The 15,777-nt window shown below is 58.7% G+C and overlaps 1 protein-coding gene across 1 annotated transcript in view; it reads right to left on the bottom strand.

Annotated features, from left to right (window-relative positions):
- The window catches only part of Gp6 (glycoprotein VI platelet), a 49,488-nt gene that overhangs the window by 7,604 nt on the left and 26,107 nt on the right, over positions 1-15,777 (bottom strand). Inside the window, exons 8-11 of the mRNA XM_077793288.1 lie at positions 12,122-12,457; positions 11,539-11,826; positions 3,978-4,235; positions 1,345-1,629 (exon numbers count right to left, since the gene is read on the bottom strand). Of these exons, the coding sequence (XP_077649414.1) occupies positions 1,345-1,629; positions 3,978-4,235; positions 11,539-11,826; positions 12,122-12,457 (1,167 nt within the window). The remainder of the gene's footprint in view (positions 1-1,344; positions 1,630-3,977; positions 4,236-11,538; positions 11,827-12,121; positions 12,458-15,777) is intronic.

The following is a 15,777-nucleotide window of genomic DNA, read 5'->3' as shown; positions in this document are numbered from 1 at the left end:
TCAGCAACTTATCGAGTCCCTAAGCAATTCAGCAGGACCCTGTCTCTAAGTAAAATATTTTTTAAAAGGGCTGGGGATGTGGCTCAGTGGTTAAGTACCCCTGGGTTCAATCCCTGGTACCAAAACAAAAGAAAAAAGAAAGCAGTTTAAAAAGGATGACTACACTCAACAGTGACCTCACCTGCTGGATTTGGAAGAAAATAAGTTTGAATACATACACATTTCCATCTTAGCTATGGCTTTTTAACTCACTGTAAATTAGGAGCAGAATTGTCTTGTTGCTAATAGAATATTTAGTCTTCTCTACACTGGGACATTTAAACAAAAATGTTGGCTTCAAATAGTTGGGAAAGTACATAAGCGCTCTCGCTCTCTCTCTCTCTCTCTCTCTCTCTCTCTCTCTCCCCCTCCTCCCCTCCCTCTCTCTCTCTCCCTCCCCCCTCCCTCTCCCTCCCTCCCTCTCTCTCTCCCTCCCCCAGTCTCTCTCCCTCCCTCTCTCTCTCTCCCTCCCCCCTCCCTCCCTCCTCCCTCTCCCTCCCTCTCTCTCCCTCCTCCACTCTCTCTCCCTCCCTCCCCCTCTCTCCCTCCCCTCCACTCCCTCTCTCTCTCCCTCCCCCCTCCCTCTCCCTCTCCCTCCCTCTCTCTCTCTCCCTCCCCTACTCTCTCTCCCTCCCTCTCTCCCTCCCTCTCTCCCTCCCCACCTCCCCCCTCCTTGATACTGGGGACTGAGCCCTGGGACACTCTGAGCCGTAGCCCCAGCCCCATGGTCTCTGAAAGGCTGAGCCTGAAGCAGGAGTCTGGCTCTTGAGGCACACCTGTGTGTAGAGGCCTCACAGTGAAGACTCCTGTACTCACTGCCCAAACCGAGACAGTCTGAACCTGTGACCATCAGGAGGGGCCTTACAGGTGGGAGAGGGAGGCGGGACAGTCAGAGACTGAACCTGTGACCATCAGGAGGGGCCTTACAGGTGGGAGAGGGAGGCAGGACAGTCAGAGACTGGAAAGTGCTGCAGAGCTGGCTCTGAAGATGGAGGAAGCCAAAGACTGTGGCACCTTGGAAGCTGGAAATGTGCAGGAAAGGACTGTCCCCTGGAACCCCAGGAGGAGCACAGCCCTGTGGACATTTCTTTCATCTCAGTGAAAGAAATTCTGACTTCCTGAACCATAGGTGATAGCTCGAGTTGGTGTAATCAGGAACTTTGGGGTAATTTGTCACAGCAGCAACAAGAAATTCGTACACCCCCAAAGCCACCTGGTGAGGTTCCCTGCCCTCCCATGCACCCCTTGGAACGGCCCTGAGCGCCTCGGAGGCTGAGGAAGGAGAGTGGGGTCTGCACCCCTTACCTGTGACTGTGAGCACCATGGGGTTGCTGGGGCTTGACCACAGGTACGGGGAGACGTTGGAAAAGCTGTAGCACCGGTAGGTCCCGCTGTGAGCAGTGGTCACGGGGACCATGGGGAAATCTGCAAGGTACAGCTTCTCGAGTCTCTTGTAGAACCCAGCGTCCCCCTCCTTATACAGAGCAAACTGGTCAAAGCCATATTGGCTCTGACACTTCAAGGTCACATCCCCCCCTGGGGGCACCACGGGGCTGGGATGCGCAGTGAGCAAGGGCTTGTCGAAGACCCCTGGGAGGAGAGAAGACGGGGTCAGAGCCGTGGGGTCAGAGCCATGGCCAGCGTCCCAGCTACCTCACTTCTCCCCTCCTGGAGGGGCCGCTCCCTGCCCCAGCCCAGGGAGGGGGGTCACAGAGTGGTTAAGGGACGCGTCCAGGTCACATCACAGGGCTCGGGTCCAACCCTGGTTCTGCTGCCAAGTAGCCCTGTGTTCCTGGAGAGAAGTGTCCCTCCACATCTGTGCCTCAGAGGCCACTTCACTGCTGTGAGGTGGGCGTGGCTGAAGGAGACCAGTAGTGGTCAAAGTGCCCAGCAGGGAAAGCCCTCACCCTGCAGGAGTGGCCAAGCAGCATGGTTTAGGACGAAGGCGTGTTAACGGCGCTCTGCAGCCTCCGTGGAACCTGTATGAAGCACCAGCTTCGGGCCACTCCAAAGCAAGACTCTAATGCCCTGAACAAAAACCCGTCGACTCATCACGACTCATGTCCCTACTTCCTAAGGAAACGACAGTAACTTGTCCACCTTAGGAAACGACTCTGTACTGGAGGCTTGAAATTGTCAAAGAGTAGATCTTAAGTGTCTCACCACAAAAATGCTTGTTTGGGTCTTGGTGTTGGTGCTGGGGCTTGGGGTCGAGCCCAGGGGTGTTGACACTGAGCCACACCCCCAGCCACAGAGTCTCACTCAGTGCCTTAGGCTTAAGTTGCTGGGGCTGGCTTTGAACTTGTGATCCGCCTTCTTCCACCTCCTCAGCCAACAAAAATGCTTTCAAAAGGTAACTCTAGGGCCAGGTGTGGTAGGGCACAACTGTAGTCCCAGCTACCTAGGAGTCAGAGGTGAAGCCCCAGGCCCTGGGGTTCAAGGTCACCTGGGCAGCATACGAGACCCCGAATCAAAAAAGCAGCTGTGTTTCAGGTGGTAGATGTGGCAATCCCTTCATCCTGGTGATCACCTCACAACATGTTCCTGTTCCAAAATATAGAATTGAGTGCCCGAAAGACATGTGATTTTCATCTGTCAAACTTATGTCAATAAAGCTGAAATCGTCTTGAATTTTAAATGAATCAATAACTTGTCCAAGGTCACAGGACAATAGGTGACGAGCTGTCCTGCTCCCGTGCGTGGGTGTGGGCTGCCAGCTCTGCCCTCCCAGACCTGAGTGTAAAGTAGCTCACCATCACTGCTCACCCTGGTGACGACACACACCACGGTGACACACACCACGTGACACCTGCCTGGCACACAGGATCACGAAGGCAAAGAGCACTGAACAGCCCTGGTAACTGGGGGCCGTTCACTCCTTCAACACTTCTCTGTGTTATTTCCTTTTCCTGAGGGGGAGGTCATGCTGGGGATTGAACCCAAGGGCGCTCTACCACGGAGCCACGTCCCAGCCCTTTTTACTCTTTATTCTGAGTGAGGGCCTCAGTAAGTTGATGACACTGGCCTCCCCCTCGTCCTCCTCTTGCCTCAGCCTCCCAGATTGCTGGGATCGCAGGCGTGCGCCTCCACACCCGACTCTTTATAGCTGAACCGATGATCACGTGTCAGTTCTAACAAATAAAAATCCCGTCAGGTGGGAAAAAACTAGAGAACAACTAAGGCCAACAGGCAGATGCGTGGCACATCCCGTGTCAGGTACCCTCCAAGGTCACGGTGCACTCCTGAGTAGGGGCCAGGGAAATACTCAAGGGGAATACAGCCTTCAAGGTGGACCCCAAAAGAAGTGGCGAGGAGGCCGGGCTGGCGGGCCCTAGAGGCAGGGCAGAGACAGCAGGAGGGGACGTGGGGATGGAGGCACACGGCCAGCCGGCACCCAGGGAGGGGCAAATCTTGATCTTGTCCAAGTGATTAACAGGTTGAAAAATACTGAAAAGTCAAGTAGATCATGAAAATCCACATCGTTCTCAGTTTGAATGTTTGTTTATACCTCCCCCAGAGAAGGAGTTCTCATCTTCAGACGGGCTGTCCTGGAAGCAAGCTCCGGGCAACGTGCAACCCCCTCCCCACCCCCGGAGAAGTGTGGTTAAGAACTGCGCTGGGCTGGGAGGCACAGCTGCTGTTCCTGTGGCCTCCGCCTGCAGCAGGCCAGAGCCCTGCCAGGCCGACCACCTACAGATGTGATATCTGTCCGTCATGGGCGTTTCTGCATGAATGTTTGATTTTAAAAAAACATGTTGCATGCAGGGGCTGGAGTCGCGGCTCAGAGGCAGAGCACACCCTATCACCTGCGAGGCACTGGGTTGGATCCTCAGCACCACATGAAAATAAATAAATAAAGGTATTTTTAAAATCAAGATTATGAGTTCAGACCCGGGCGGGCGGCCCTGAATCCACTCCATCCCCCACCCTCCAGTTACCAGTGGCGACCAGCTCCAGATGGTCACTGGGGAGCGACCACTGGGACCCGTTCTGGTAGGAGCAGCGGTAGCGCCCCGCGTGACTCGTTTTCATGGCCGAGATGGAGAGGAAGTTCTGGTCCTCGTACTTCTTGGATCCCAGTTTCTCCAGGCGGTACAGGTCCACGCCCGGAGGCCCCTGGCACCAGATGGTCACCGGCCTCTCCAGGGGCACTAGGGAGCTGGGCAGAGCCCGGAGGGAGGGCTTGGGGAGTAGGCCTGGAAGGGACGCGTGACCGAGGTCAGTGGCCGAAAGAAGAGGCCCCTCTGGGCCCCACACTGCGCCTGCCCGTCACACAGGGCCTGCAGAGAGGCACTCACCGCTCTGCGCTGCGGTCACCCGCCGCCCCAGACACAGCCCTGGGGAGAGAAGAGAACCAGTGCTGGGGACTCCTTGGCGGACGCCTCCCGTCCCCACTCGCTTTTCACTCTATTTCAGTTTTCCAAAGCCACCCGTCACTGTTACGCGAAGGAAACCAAGTCCCTAAGGACACACTCCGGGGATGGCATTGCACAGTGTCCAGAACAACTAAATCCACCGACTCAAGCCTCCAGGGCCCTGGGGCTGGGGTTTCCTGGGGGGGTGGGCACAGGTCTCTGAACCAGAGGCTGGTCTGCGACACCCTGAACAGACTGAATGTCAGGGAAATTCTGAGCTATGTGCATTCGACCACAATTAAAATTTTAAGTCAAAGATGGACTGTGCCTGCCCTGGGCAGCCCCTCCCCGCCCTGGGCAACCCCTCCCAGACCCTGAGCAGAGAGCGGGGACTGGGTGCACACTGACCCCTGCTGTCAGGGTCTGGGGCCCTGGGCACTGACTTTCTCAGCAGAGGTGCTGTGCCAATTTCCCAAGGTGGGCCCTGAGCCCCCAGGGTGCTAGTGCTGGGCACCAGTGTTGCCCTGTGTCATTACCAGGCCACTGGGGCAGGGTCTTGCCCACAGTCCCCAGCCGGTGGCAGATGGATCCTCACACCAGCAGCCTAGTTTAGTGGTAAAGAACGTGGGTCAGGGAACCCACAGAAACAGCAGACTGCATCTCTGGGGGACGGTGGTCAGAGGTTGGGGGAAGACACCCTGCAGGGCACCCACCGCCCAGGGCTAACCACAGGTTGACTCTTGGAAATCCCTGAGGATAGATCTTCAATGTTCTCACTATTTTAAAAATTCAACTGAGAGGTATGGCGATGTGAATTAGCCCGAGTCAGCCAGTCCGCAAGGAGCTCGGGTATGGAAACTCCATGAGGCTGTGCACTACTGACACATGCAGTCGTCGTCAGCAAGAAACGCTCAGCCCGTCACCCGCGTCAAATATAAGGGGAAAAGTTAAAATCCAGCCTGGATTCGGTGGCAAAAGTCCTTAGTTTGTATGAGTCCTTGCTGTGGGGACAAGTCACTTAACCCTCCGGTCCTAGTCACACTGTAAAATGAGGGAGGTCCTAGGGCCTGCCTTGTGGGGCCACGGAGGATTCCAGGGCTCAGTGTCTTAGAAAGGGAAGGAAACAACCCAGAACAGCAGGTCACCCGCGGTGAGTGTGCTCCAGGGCCAGCGTGGGAGCAAGTCAAGGGCCCTGGCTGCCCTCGTCCTCGGCACACAGTCCTTCGCTGCCTGCTTAGCCTCTCAGAGCTGAGCCATAGGAAATGATGGCGCCAGGTGCCCAGCACCAGCCGGTGGACAGCAGGAGAAGCACCGAGTCTTAAAGCAGCGGCGAGCTCCGCGCTCCCCAGGGGGGCTTCGTCTCGCAGGGTTTATTGATCCTCTTTCACCAGGGGCACAGTGCCTGCCCTCCGGCATCGCCCAGTCACCCCTGGGGACTCACCGAGACAGAAGAGAGCAGTCAAGGATGGAGACATGGCTGCTGGGCCTGGGCAGAGCTCCGTGGTGGAGGCGGGAGCAGAGGCTCAGGCTGCAGTGAGGACGGAGAGGCCCCTCCCCGCCCAGCCTGGGTTTCCTAATTGAGGCTCATCAGGCTGAGCTGTCTCCTCCGGAGCATGACTTGCACCCGGGCTCCCAGGAGGCCCCTTATCTCCTCTTGCCAGCCTGCTGCCCCACCATCCCTGCCGGCCTGCTGTGGCCTGGCCTGTGTCCCATACTCCCGCTGTCACCAGGGGAACTCGAATCCAGGCCACAGGAGGTCTCACGGCACACCTGCTAGGATGGCTGTGACTTACGAAATGGCGAGGGGGAGAACATGGAGCCCTGTGCCCGCCTTGCTGGCAGCAGTGTGACGGGGCGGACAGAGATGGGAGTCCTGTGATCTAGCAAGTCCACCTCTGGGTTGAAAAGGGTTGAAAGGGTTGAAAGCCGGGCCTGGAGGAGGTATTTGTACCCCCGCGTTCATGGCAGAATGCTCACAGTGGCCGAAAGGTGGAAGCAACCCAGTGTCCATGCACAGGGTTTGGGTAAGCAAAATGGGATAATCTAGATGATTGACAGGTGGATAGACAGACAGACAGGCAGAGATGGAGATAGCCTGGTCTATGACCTGACCTTCAGGAAGGACATTCTAATACCTGCTATAACCTACTCGTCCTGTCTACCTAAAACTTGCCTGTGACCGATCCCATTCCTGATTGTCTGAGGACCTTCCTGCTGTCCTCCACAGCAGCTGGGCCCGTTACACTCCTGCCAAGGGTGGAATGCGTGCAGACATGGGACAAGCACAAAGTGCTGGTGGATCGCATCTGGGGACCCTTGATAGGAAGGCTTCAGGGTGCTTTGATAGGAAGTGGGGATGCCTGGGGTCCTGGCAGGTGGCAGAGAGATTTGAGGAACGACAGCGGGTGTGGTGTAGGGCCTCTCCACCCTGAGCCTCGCCATCTCGTCTGCCCTGGGCCAGCTGTGAGCCCCGTGGAGGACAGCATCCCCAAAGGCCCTGAGGAAAGGGGCGTGGGACTGAGGAGCTGAGGCTACAGATTGGAGGGGTCACATCAGGGTGTCCGACCGCAGCACTACTGTCCAGGGCACCCCTGTTGGGGCCAAGAGGGCCTCCTGGAGACAGGCTGCTGAGTGGCAGCTGCAGCCCCCCACTAGGTGTTGCGAGCAGGAGTCCCCTTCCGGTTGGGACAGCCACAGACCATGTGTCAGAGGTGGCCAGAGTTCTCTGGGGAGGGACCAAGGGTGCAGAATCTGAACCCAGACCACCCAGGGACTTGGAGTCCACTTCAATACTAGGACCTCTTCCTGGAAAGCTGACCCCTGCCCTCTGGCCCGGGCCCCTCCTCTGGACTCTGCAGTGTCTTTGAGAGCCGGACCTTTCTCCCAGACGTCCTGTATCATCGTCAGTCAGATCACCAATGAGAACCAGCACATGGTGCAGAGGGCGTCTCTCTGAGGTCCTGGAAAGGCAGGGGGTCATCCGGGGTTCTCCACTCTGAATTGCGAGTCCACAGAGGCCGAGAGCCATGATGGGGCTCAGGGAGCAGGAGCTGCTGCCCTCTGTGGTCTCAGTGCGGAGGCCACGCGGCTGCTGGACCCAGCACAGCGCAGCCCCTGAGGTGGGCTGAGCACCCAGAATGTCCCCTCAGCAGGATCTGCCCAGCTCCCGACTCCTGAGGCCAGGACCCCCAGCAGGGTGTCTGGGGGCACAGAGTCTCCCTCCCAGGTCACACCACAGTCGAAGCTTTACGGCTGGCTCTGTGGTGGTACCACTCACACCCGAGGTCCACAGCAGGACTGTGACCCCACGGAGCAGCAACACTTCCCCCCGACAGACAGCCTGGCAGGCCGTGGGCCACCCGGCATGGTTAGAGGAGTGGCCAGCAGGACCCGGCAGCGGTTGAGGCTGTGCAGTGGATTCCCACGAGCCTAGGGAGGAAGCAAGGCCGTCTCATGGGCCAGGCGTAGGGAAGTTCTTCCCTCAGGGTCTCAGGCCTGCACTGGTCTCAGCAGGGCCACCTCCTCCTCCTCTCAGGGCTCGCTGGGGCAAGAATGCTCCCAGGTTGTTGGAGGACTTTGCTTCTGTGTGGTCCTGGGGCTGAGGGCCCCAGGTTTCTGCTGGCGGCTGTGGGGGCCCCTGGGCTCCTGGAAGCTGCCTCATTCTCCCAAGGTAGCTGCAGCTCTCCCTCACAACGTGGCCCCGCCCCTGGGTCCTGGAGGAGAGCACCCCAGGAGGGGTCCCGGCAGTGTTGAAGGGCGGTGTGTCCAAGCCCCGCCAGGATAAGCTCCCTTTTGCAGAATGTGGAATCGCCTGACTTGGGCCCTCAATGACTTGGGGGGTGGCTCGCTGCGCCCAGCCATCTCACAGTCAACGGTTTTGTGTGTGGCAACAGCGATACAATCTAACCACTTGGCAAAACTCCTGACCCAGTTGAGTGCTGTTCACTCCAGTCCTCACACTGGACGTTGGACCTCAGCCTTGACCGTCTGCGTCTCCCCGCATCCTCCCCTGCTCCTCATAACACCTGTTCCACCCTCGGCCTTTGTGTGTCCGGACCCCGTCCTTGTCTGTTTCGATGCCACGTATCCCTGAGATGGTGCAGCCTTTGCCTTCTGTGCCCGGCTGCTCTGTCCTGGCCTGACCTCCTCCAGGTCCATCCTGCCGTGCCAGCTGCAGGACGCCCTTCTCCTTAAAGGCTGAGCGGTACTGAGCGATGTCCACAGAGACGTCCCCATGTCCACTCTCCACGGAGCTGGCGTCCCAACAGCTCAACAGCAGAAACACAAAGACCCTGGTCTTTAAACGAGCAAAGGACCTGAATCTTATTTATTTCTGTGACTCACACGAATGGCCGACAGATACACAAAGAGTGCTCCCATCACTGACTGGCCACTGCGAGATGCCACGGAGGAGCTGGGCATGTGGGGGAGGGTGACAAGGGGACCCTGCACCTGAGCCTGTGGAGGCTGCAGCCACGGAGAGAGCCACGGGGGCTGAAGGGGTGAAAGGCCAAGCCCCCGCGTGAGCCAGGCCCCCCTTGGGATCACAGTGGGCAGACTGGACTGGCCCCCAGGGGGTCACCGTGACCAGCATGCTGCAGCACCACCCACGACGTCCAGCTGCGGAAGACTCAGGGTCCTCCTCAGGCCACTCGTCCGCTTCCTGAGGGCTGGAGGGCAGGCTGGCCTCCCGCAGCTGTAGCCAGTCCCTTAGAGGAGGCCTGCCCGGCCACCCGCCCCTCCCCACGTGAGCCCAGGCAGGCTCCTCTGAAACACTTGGTGACAATATGCCAGGAGCCGGGACTGCGCCAGAGCCCCCGGGGTTCCCGGCAGTGCACGAGCTTCTCTCTCCGAGTCTCAGGGCTCCCACCTGGGGGCTGGCACTGAGGGACATGGAGCGGCACCTGGGCACTGCCGTCCACTCAGCCAGCCCTGCTGTCCCCTCAAGGCGAGGTGAGTGTGGCATACACACAGGGCTGTGTTGACCCATCCTGGGGCGCTCGGGAGGGAAGTGGACCCACACTCCTGGTGAGGGTCCTTGGGTGCAGCTGGACATAGGTCACCTCCTGTGGGCCTTCTGCAGCATGGACCTGCCACGGGGAGGCACACGTGTGGAGTGGGCACCTGGGCTTGGGCTGGGAGGAGAGGCATGGAGGGAGGGCTCACCTGTGTGTCAGGCTGTCCATGCTCCCTGTGCTCGGTGTCCTCTGAAAGGGAAGATGAGAGGGTGGACCTCCTGCACGACAGTCCCCCAACGACCCGACCCACCTCCCAGATATCGGAGCAATACGTACTCCAGGGGACAGTAATGCCCCCAGCAGGGCGGAGCTGGCTCCTGTCCTGCCCTGCCCCAGGCCTCCAGTTCTCCAGGGGACAGTAATGACCCCAGCAGGGTGGAGCTGGCTCCTGTCCTGCCCTGCCGCAGGACTCCAGTTCTCCAGGGGACAGTAATGCCCCCAGCAGGGTGGAGCTGGCTCCTGTCCTGCCCTGCCCCAGGCCTCCAGCTGCTGGCCTCCCGCCCCACACAGGCCGCCCTGCTCCCGTCCACTCACCTTCATCTTCCCCCTGGACATTGGAGGCAGGGCTGGAGCTGAGGGGAAGGGGGAGGGGTGTCATGGGAAGTCCCCAGAGGACTCCTAGGATCTCGGAGGTTTTTATTGGGGGAGTCTGAACTGTCCTACCTCACGTCCCACACTGGGCTCTTGGTCCCACCGTCAGTCACCCCTAGGAGGGTACAATGGTCAGGCTGGAAGGGAGCGGCCAACCCCAGCCCACAGTTCTCCCCGATTCACCTTCAGCCACAGGACATACCAAATCTGGCCCGACGTGGCCCTCGGTGTCGGCATAGGCAGAGGCCAAGGAGGAGCAGGCAGAGGACGAGGAGGACGGCAGCGGCGGCCGAGACCCCAACCACAAGGGGACTAGGTGGACCTGGGGGTTCACACACAGTGAGGATCCACCTGCACCTGCGGCACTGATCACAAAGGACCAGAATGACAGGTCACAAAATCACAAGGACCAGGTGACAGGTGACCTTGGTGTGACAGTGTGATGTTGGAGAACTGAGGGTGTCAGGACGGGCAGAAGGCTGTGGGCACCAGGCAGGATGACCTAAGGCGCCCTCCAGCGAGGGCGGGGAGCTCTGCTTCCATGAAGGGCCGGGAGGGGGCTGGACACCTGTGATCAGGAGCTCTGCAGCTGGCCACTGGAGTCAGAGAAGGACAGCTCCTGGACGTGTGTCACAGGCCACAGGAGTCTTTCTGACTAGAGCTATAAGGCTAGGGGCGCCCGAGGAGGGTAACCAACTCAGCTGTCCCCGCCCAGCGCTCCTGTCCCCAGTGGCCAGACTTGAACACCAGCCATCTCCTCCTCACTGTCCTGCACCTCTTCCTGGGGGCCGGCTGCAATGTCCACCCTAACCCAGGCCACTGTCACGCCGACCAGTCACGTCAGAAGGCCCCAGCATGGTCTCTCAACCCTGTGTGCTCGTGTCCCCTGGGTCACCCCTGGCTGGAGCATGTCCCTTCCCTGACACCTGAGAAGTCCCAGTTGCCCAGGGGAAGGCCTGCGGACTCGGCCACCGGAGCAAAGGCAGGAGCTGTACCTCCCTGGCCAGCCTGCAGGGTCCTGGACAGAAGTCCATCCTGGGCACCCTGCATAGATGACCATCCACTGTGTCCACCCACAAATGGCCACTCTGAGGTACAACAGCTGTCACAGCATCACACACAAGGGGACCCAGAAATTCACCTACATGAAGAAACTTCAGAGACATCTGCAACATGTGTGTCACCAGTTAGTGACATGCTGACTGTCCCCACACAGAGAGGGACTCAGGGGAAGGGACGGCAGGAGGGGACAGGCACCAACTGACCACTCCATCGCGGGGGACACTGGTCCCCGAGCCTGGCACTAGGTCATGCTACTCCCCCCATGGATGGGAAAGGACACCTCGGTCCCAGCCACTTACTTACATCTGCCCCCAATTGTCACAATGAATATGTAAGTGCTCAGGGTCCAGAAGTCACACAGAGTGACCACGGCTAGGTCAGGTGAGGGCACCACCACACAGTGTGGGGCCGACCTGAACGCCTCGAGACGCCCCTGTCCAGGGCAAAGGCACAGCGGTCAGACACACACTCACCTGTGACCAGGAGCTCAAGGGGGTCACTGGGCAGAGACCAGAGGCCAGGTCTGTCCCTGGAGGAGAAATAGCACCTGTAGGTGCCCCCGTGGGCCAGGGTCACAGGGGACATGAGGAACGAGCTGTGGTTCTGGTGGGAGCAGGTCTGGGGCAGGGAGGCTGCCCTGTCTCTGCACAGAATGAAGAAGTCATAGGAAGAATCTGTGTGACAGAGCAGAGTCACCTGTCCCCCTGAGGCCACCTGGGGACCAGGCTCAGCAGTCAGGGAGGGCTTCTCCTTATGCATTCCTGGAAGAAAACAGATCCAGCTTTAAAACCACCATGAAATGGACCCTGGCTCCCTGCTCTGGAGGAGGAGGATGGCCCAGGAGATGCTGACCTGGGTGAACTTCAGGGATCAGGTGACAAAACACAAACTCCTCCCACTTTCAGGACCCAGGACAGGGGGTGGCTCTACATGGCGGGAGGCTGAGCACCCCCAGGACCTGCAGCCCCTCTCTACGCAGCTGGGACCCCAGTCAGAACACAGGAGGGGACCCACACAGTGGGCAGAGACCCTGGGCAGGGTCTGCACTGGGCACACCTGGGCCAGCGAGGTGGGCAGCAGAGTATGTGGCTGGGGACAGTGTCCTTGGCTCTTCTTCCCCTGTCACCACCAGCTCCAGAGGGTCACTTTGTCCTGATGAGCGTCCTTCCGTCCGGTATTCACAGTGGTAAGTCCCTGCCTGGTTGGGTGTCACCTGCTGGAGGGAGAACTGGGCCACCTCCGGGGCTCCCTGTGGGTCTCTGTCACACCACAACTTAGTTTCCACATGATACAGACGCAACTGTGTCACCCTTGGAGGAATCCTGCAGACGATGGTCACAGCACTGCCGTGGAGAACCAGAGGTCCTGGCTCTGCCCAGATGGAGGGCACCCCTGGGAGAAGCAGAAGAGCCCCGTCACCTGTGACCTGGTGTCAGGAGGGCCCCATCCAGGGCTCTGCCCCAGCCCATCTTGGGGGGCAGAGGGGTGACCTGGGTGTGAATCCAGCCACGCCTCCCTGAGTGGTGTCCTGGGCAGGGAGGGACCTCCACCCTCCACCAGGAAGGAGGGTCATCTATTAGACCTAAATTGCACTCAACAGGACGTCATCAAGCCTGTGACCCGAGACCCTCCCTGGCCCCCTGGAGCCCCGTCATCATCCGGCCAGCACAAGCTGCGTGCAGGGCTGGCTCCCCTGATCTGCAAACTCCAGCCCGTGGAGGGTTCTGGGCTGCGTCCTCCAGCCTCTCCCCCATTTCCTGCATATTCCCACTCCTGGGCTCCCCACAACTGTCAACCACTGTCTCTCCTATCACCATCACGGTCACCTGTCACCTCCATCTACCACGCTTTACCTAGATAGCTCCTGTCAATCATCCACCACCCACCTATGCCTGTCACCTATGTGTCCCCTGAGTCTACACCTCCAGATGCTCATCAACGTCTGCACTCACGCCTGCACCCTAAACCTGCTCACCTGCACCCCAGGCCAGTTCACCCCACTGTCAACAGCCCAGAGAAAGGTTCACTGACCAAGTGAGCTCCTTCTGAATTGAAAAGTCCTCATCGCTGGGCTAACCTCAGAATGAGAAGAGCAATCGAGAGCAAGAAGATGGATGTGGGAGGCTCCAAGACACCTGCTCCCCACCTTACTACAGCAAAGGGGCCTGGTCCTGGCACCAAGACACACAGAGACAGATGGGACAGCCTGGAAGTCACAGAGACAAGCCCCCACATCTACAGTCCCCTGATAAGGACGAAGGTGCCCAGGACACACAGGGCAGGAAAGCAGCCTTGGCCACCAAGGGTGCAGGGACAACGGGCTGCCCACATGGGGAGGAGGGAACTAGACCCGACCTGTCACCCTGCACAGTCACCTCATGTGGACCACAGACCTGGGAATTATACCAGGAACCATGCCCCTGCTGGAAGCCCACGGAGGCTCAGGTCAGCCCTCAACATCCTGGTGCAGGCCCAAGGCCTTAGCAGACCTGACCCAGTAAGTGACCCAGAATCAGGAAGTGGGTGACATCAGGAAGAGCTCAGCCCAGCGGGGGGGGGGGCACCATGAGGGAGAGGAGCTGCAGTCGGGGACAGGGAAGAAATACAAGTGCCCACTAATGTGGGGACTGTCAGGGCCTGGCAACCAGGGGACTGCAAATCACGACACCAAGTCTCCTCCTCCCTGAGTCAGAACAGCAACAAGCAAGGGCGCAGTGAGACGTGCTGCCAGGTGGTGGGGAGGAGGGGCCCTCGCACACTGCCCTGGGACTGCAGACCAGGCAGCCACTCTGACCCCGAGAGTCCTCACAACACTAGGACGTAACCACCCCAGGGCCCAGCTGCCCACACCTCCGTATTTATCCCAAAGAACGAAAATCAGCACACGACAGTGACACAGCCACTTCAGTGTTTATGGCAGCACGATCCCCACTAGCCAAGCCACGTCACCAGCCCTGTGCCCATCAGCAGATGGATAAAGAAAAGGCGGTGTATGTACACAGACGAGTATTACTCAGCCATCAAGAAGAAGGAGATAGGGCATTGTGGAGGAGTGGGAGTGGAGGCCATTATGTCAGTGAAAGAGCCAGTCAGACAGGGAGGGTCTGGGTTTTCTCTCTATGCAGAAGGTAGGGCAGAGTAAGGGAGGAAAGGGGGGTCCCCATGACAAGAGAGGGGACCCAGGGAGGAGGGGAGAGGGAGGGGCTGAGGGGTGAAGGGACCAGACCTGCTGTGAGCACAGTGAGTGCACCACGTGGTCTACCTTCCCCTGGGTCTGCAGAGCCCCAGGTAGAAAGACGCCAAGGAACAGACCCTCCCAGTGCAGGAGGGGACAGGGGAGGGGAGGGGAGGCGCTGCTCTGCCTCAGTCCCAGGCAGGGCCACTGTGGGGGACGCCCAGCCTGTCCCAGCACACAGGACGCGGGGCTCACAGCCAGGGCCTCGGGTCTGAATCAGGAGGGGACGAGGCCTTTAGAGGAGCTGTACCCAGATGAGGGTGTCCATGAGCAGCTGAGGAGGGTCCTGGGGGCGGGGCAGGGAGTGCTCTCAGGCCCAGGGAGGCTGGCCTCACCCCACAGGGCAGGCCCACCCCCTCCATGAGCCCTGGGCCTGCCCTCACCCACAAGCCCCTGTCCCCACTCAGGAAGGGGAACTGGGCGCAGTGGGGCAAGAGCTGGCAGAGGCCCAGAGCCACACAGGGCCAGGCTCTGCATTGTTGGAGCAAGAGGCCCTGAGCTGACCTCTCAGAGAGCAGAGAGCCAGAGCTGCCCAGGTGACCCCAGCAGAAGGACAGCACACACAGGAAGCATCATGGCCAACATTCTCAGGAGGAAGTGGGTCCCCTGCAAAGTCCCAGCCTGTCCCTGAGTGTCCATGTCCATCTCTGCTGGTTCCAGCCAGGACTCTGAGGCCAGGGAGACCCCTTTATCATGGACACCACAGTGAAGACCATCATAGACATCAGCACCATCAGCACAGGCAGAGGGGAGGAGGCAGAGGGGAGGAGGAGGAGGAAGAAGGGGAGGAGGAGGAGGAGGAGGAAGATGGGGGGAGGAGGAGGAAGAGGGGGAGGAGGAGGAGGAAGAGGGGGAGGAGGAGGAGGAAGAGGGGGAGGGGGAGGAGGAAGAGGGGGAGGAGGAGGAGGAAGAGGGGGAGGAGGAGGAGGCAGAGGGGGAGGTGGAGGAAGAGGAGGAAGTGCTGCGCCCCTCCCCTGACTCAGGCAATGACAAGGCCCTACTGAGGTGGATGGCGCAAGGCGTCCATCCTCTGGAGGAGCGCAGTATGTTTCTGGGAATGGGCTGATTTGTTTTTGTATTTCTTTAATAAGTATAGTTGTGATTTCTCATAAGACCATTAAGTATGAAGGAAAAATCATGACTTTCCCAATTAATGCAACTACTTCTAAAGCATAGATCTGTTTGCTCTAAATGCAATGATTCAGCTGTGGAGTGTAAATTGTTAATGTCTAATGAAAAACTCCCTGTATTCCTGTCAAGGAAGTTTTTGAGAAATTAAATTAAAATATAGAGAAGAAAAATTAATGTTGAGAAGACAGATTAGTGCTTAGTACTGGGCAACTTGTTCTTGTTCCTGTGCACAATGGTTTGTGCTCTTACTTTTGTTTGATTAAAAGTAACAACAAGTCAACCACTTGCCGTAATCATGGCACCGGTTCCAGTCAGTAAGTCAAGAAAGAATAGTCAAGGTATAGGC

This window comes from Urocitellus parryii, chromosome 15 (assembly GCF_045843805.1).
Source record: "Urocitellus parryii isolate mUroPar1 chromosome 15, mUroPar1.hap1, whole genome shotgun sequence".
In the NCBI taxonomy this organism is placed as follows: domain Eukaryota; kingdom Metazoa; phylum Chordata; class Mammalia; order Rodentia; family Sciuridae; genus Urocitellus; species Urocitellus parryii.
This window is presented reverse-complemented; position numbering and strand designations above follow the sequence as displayed.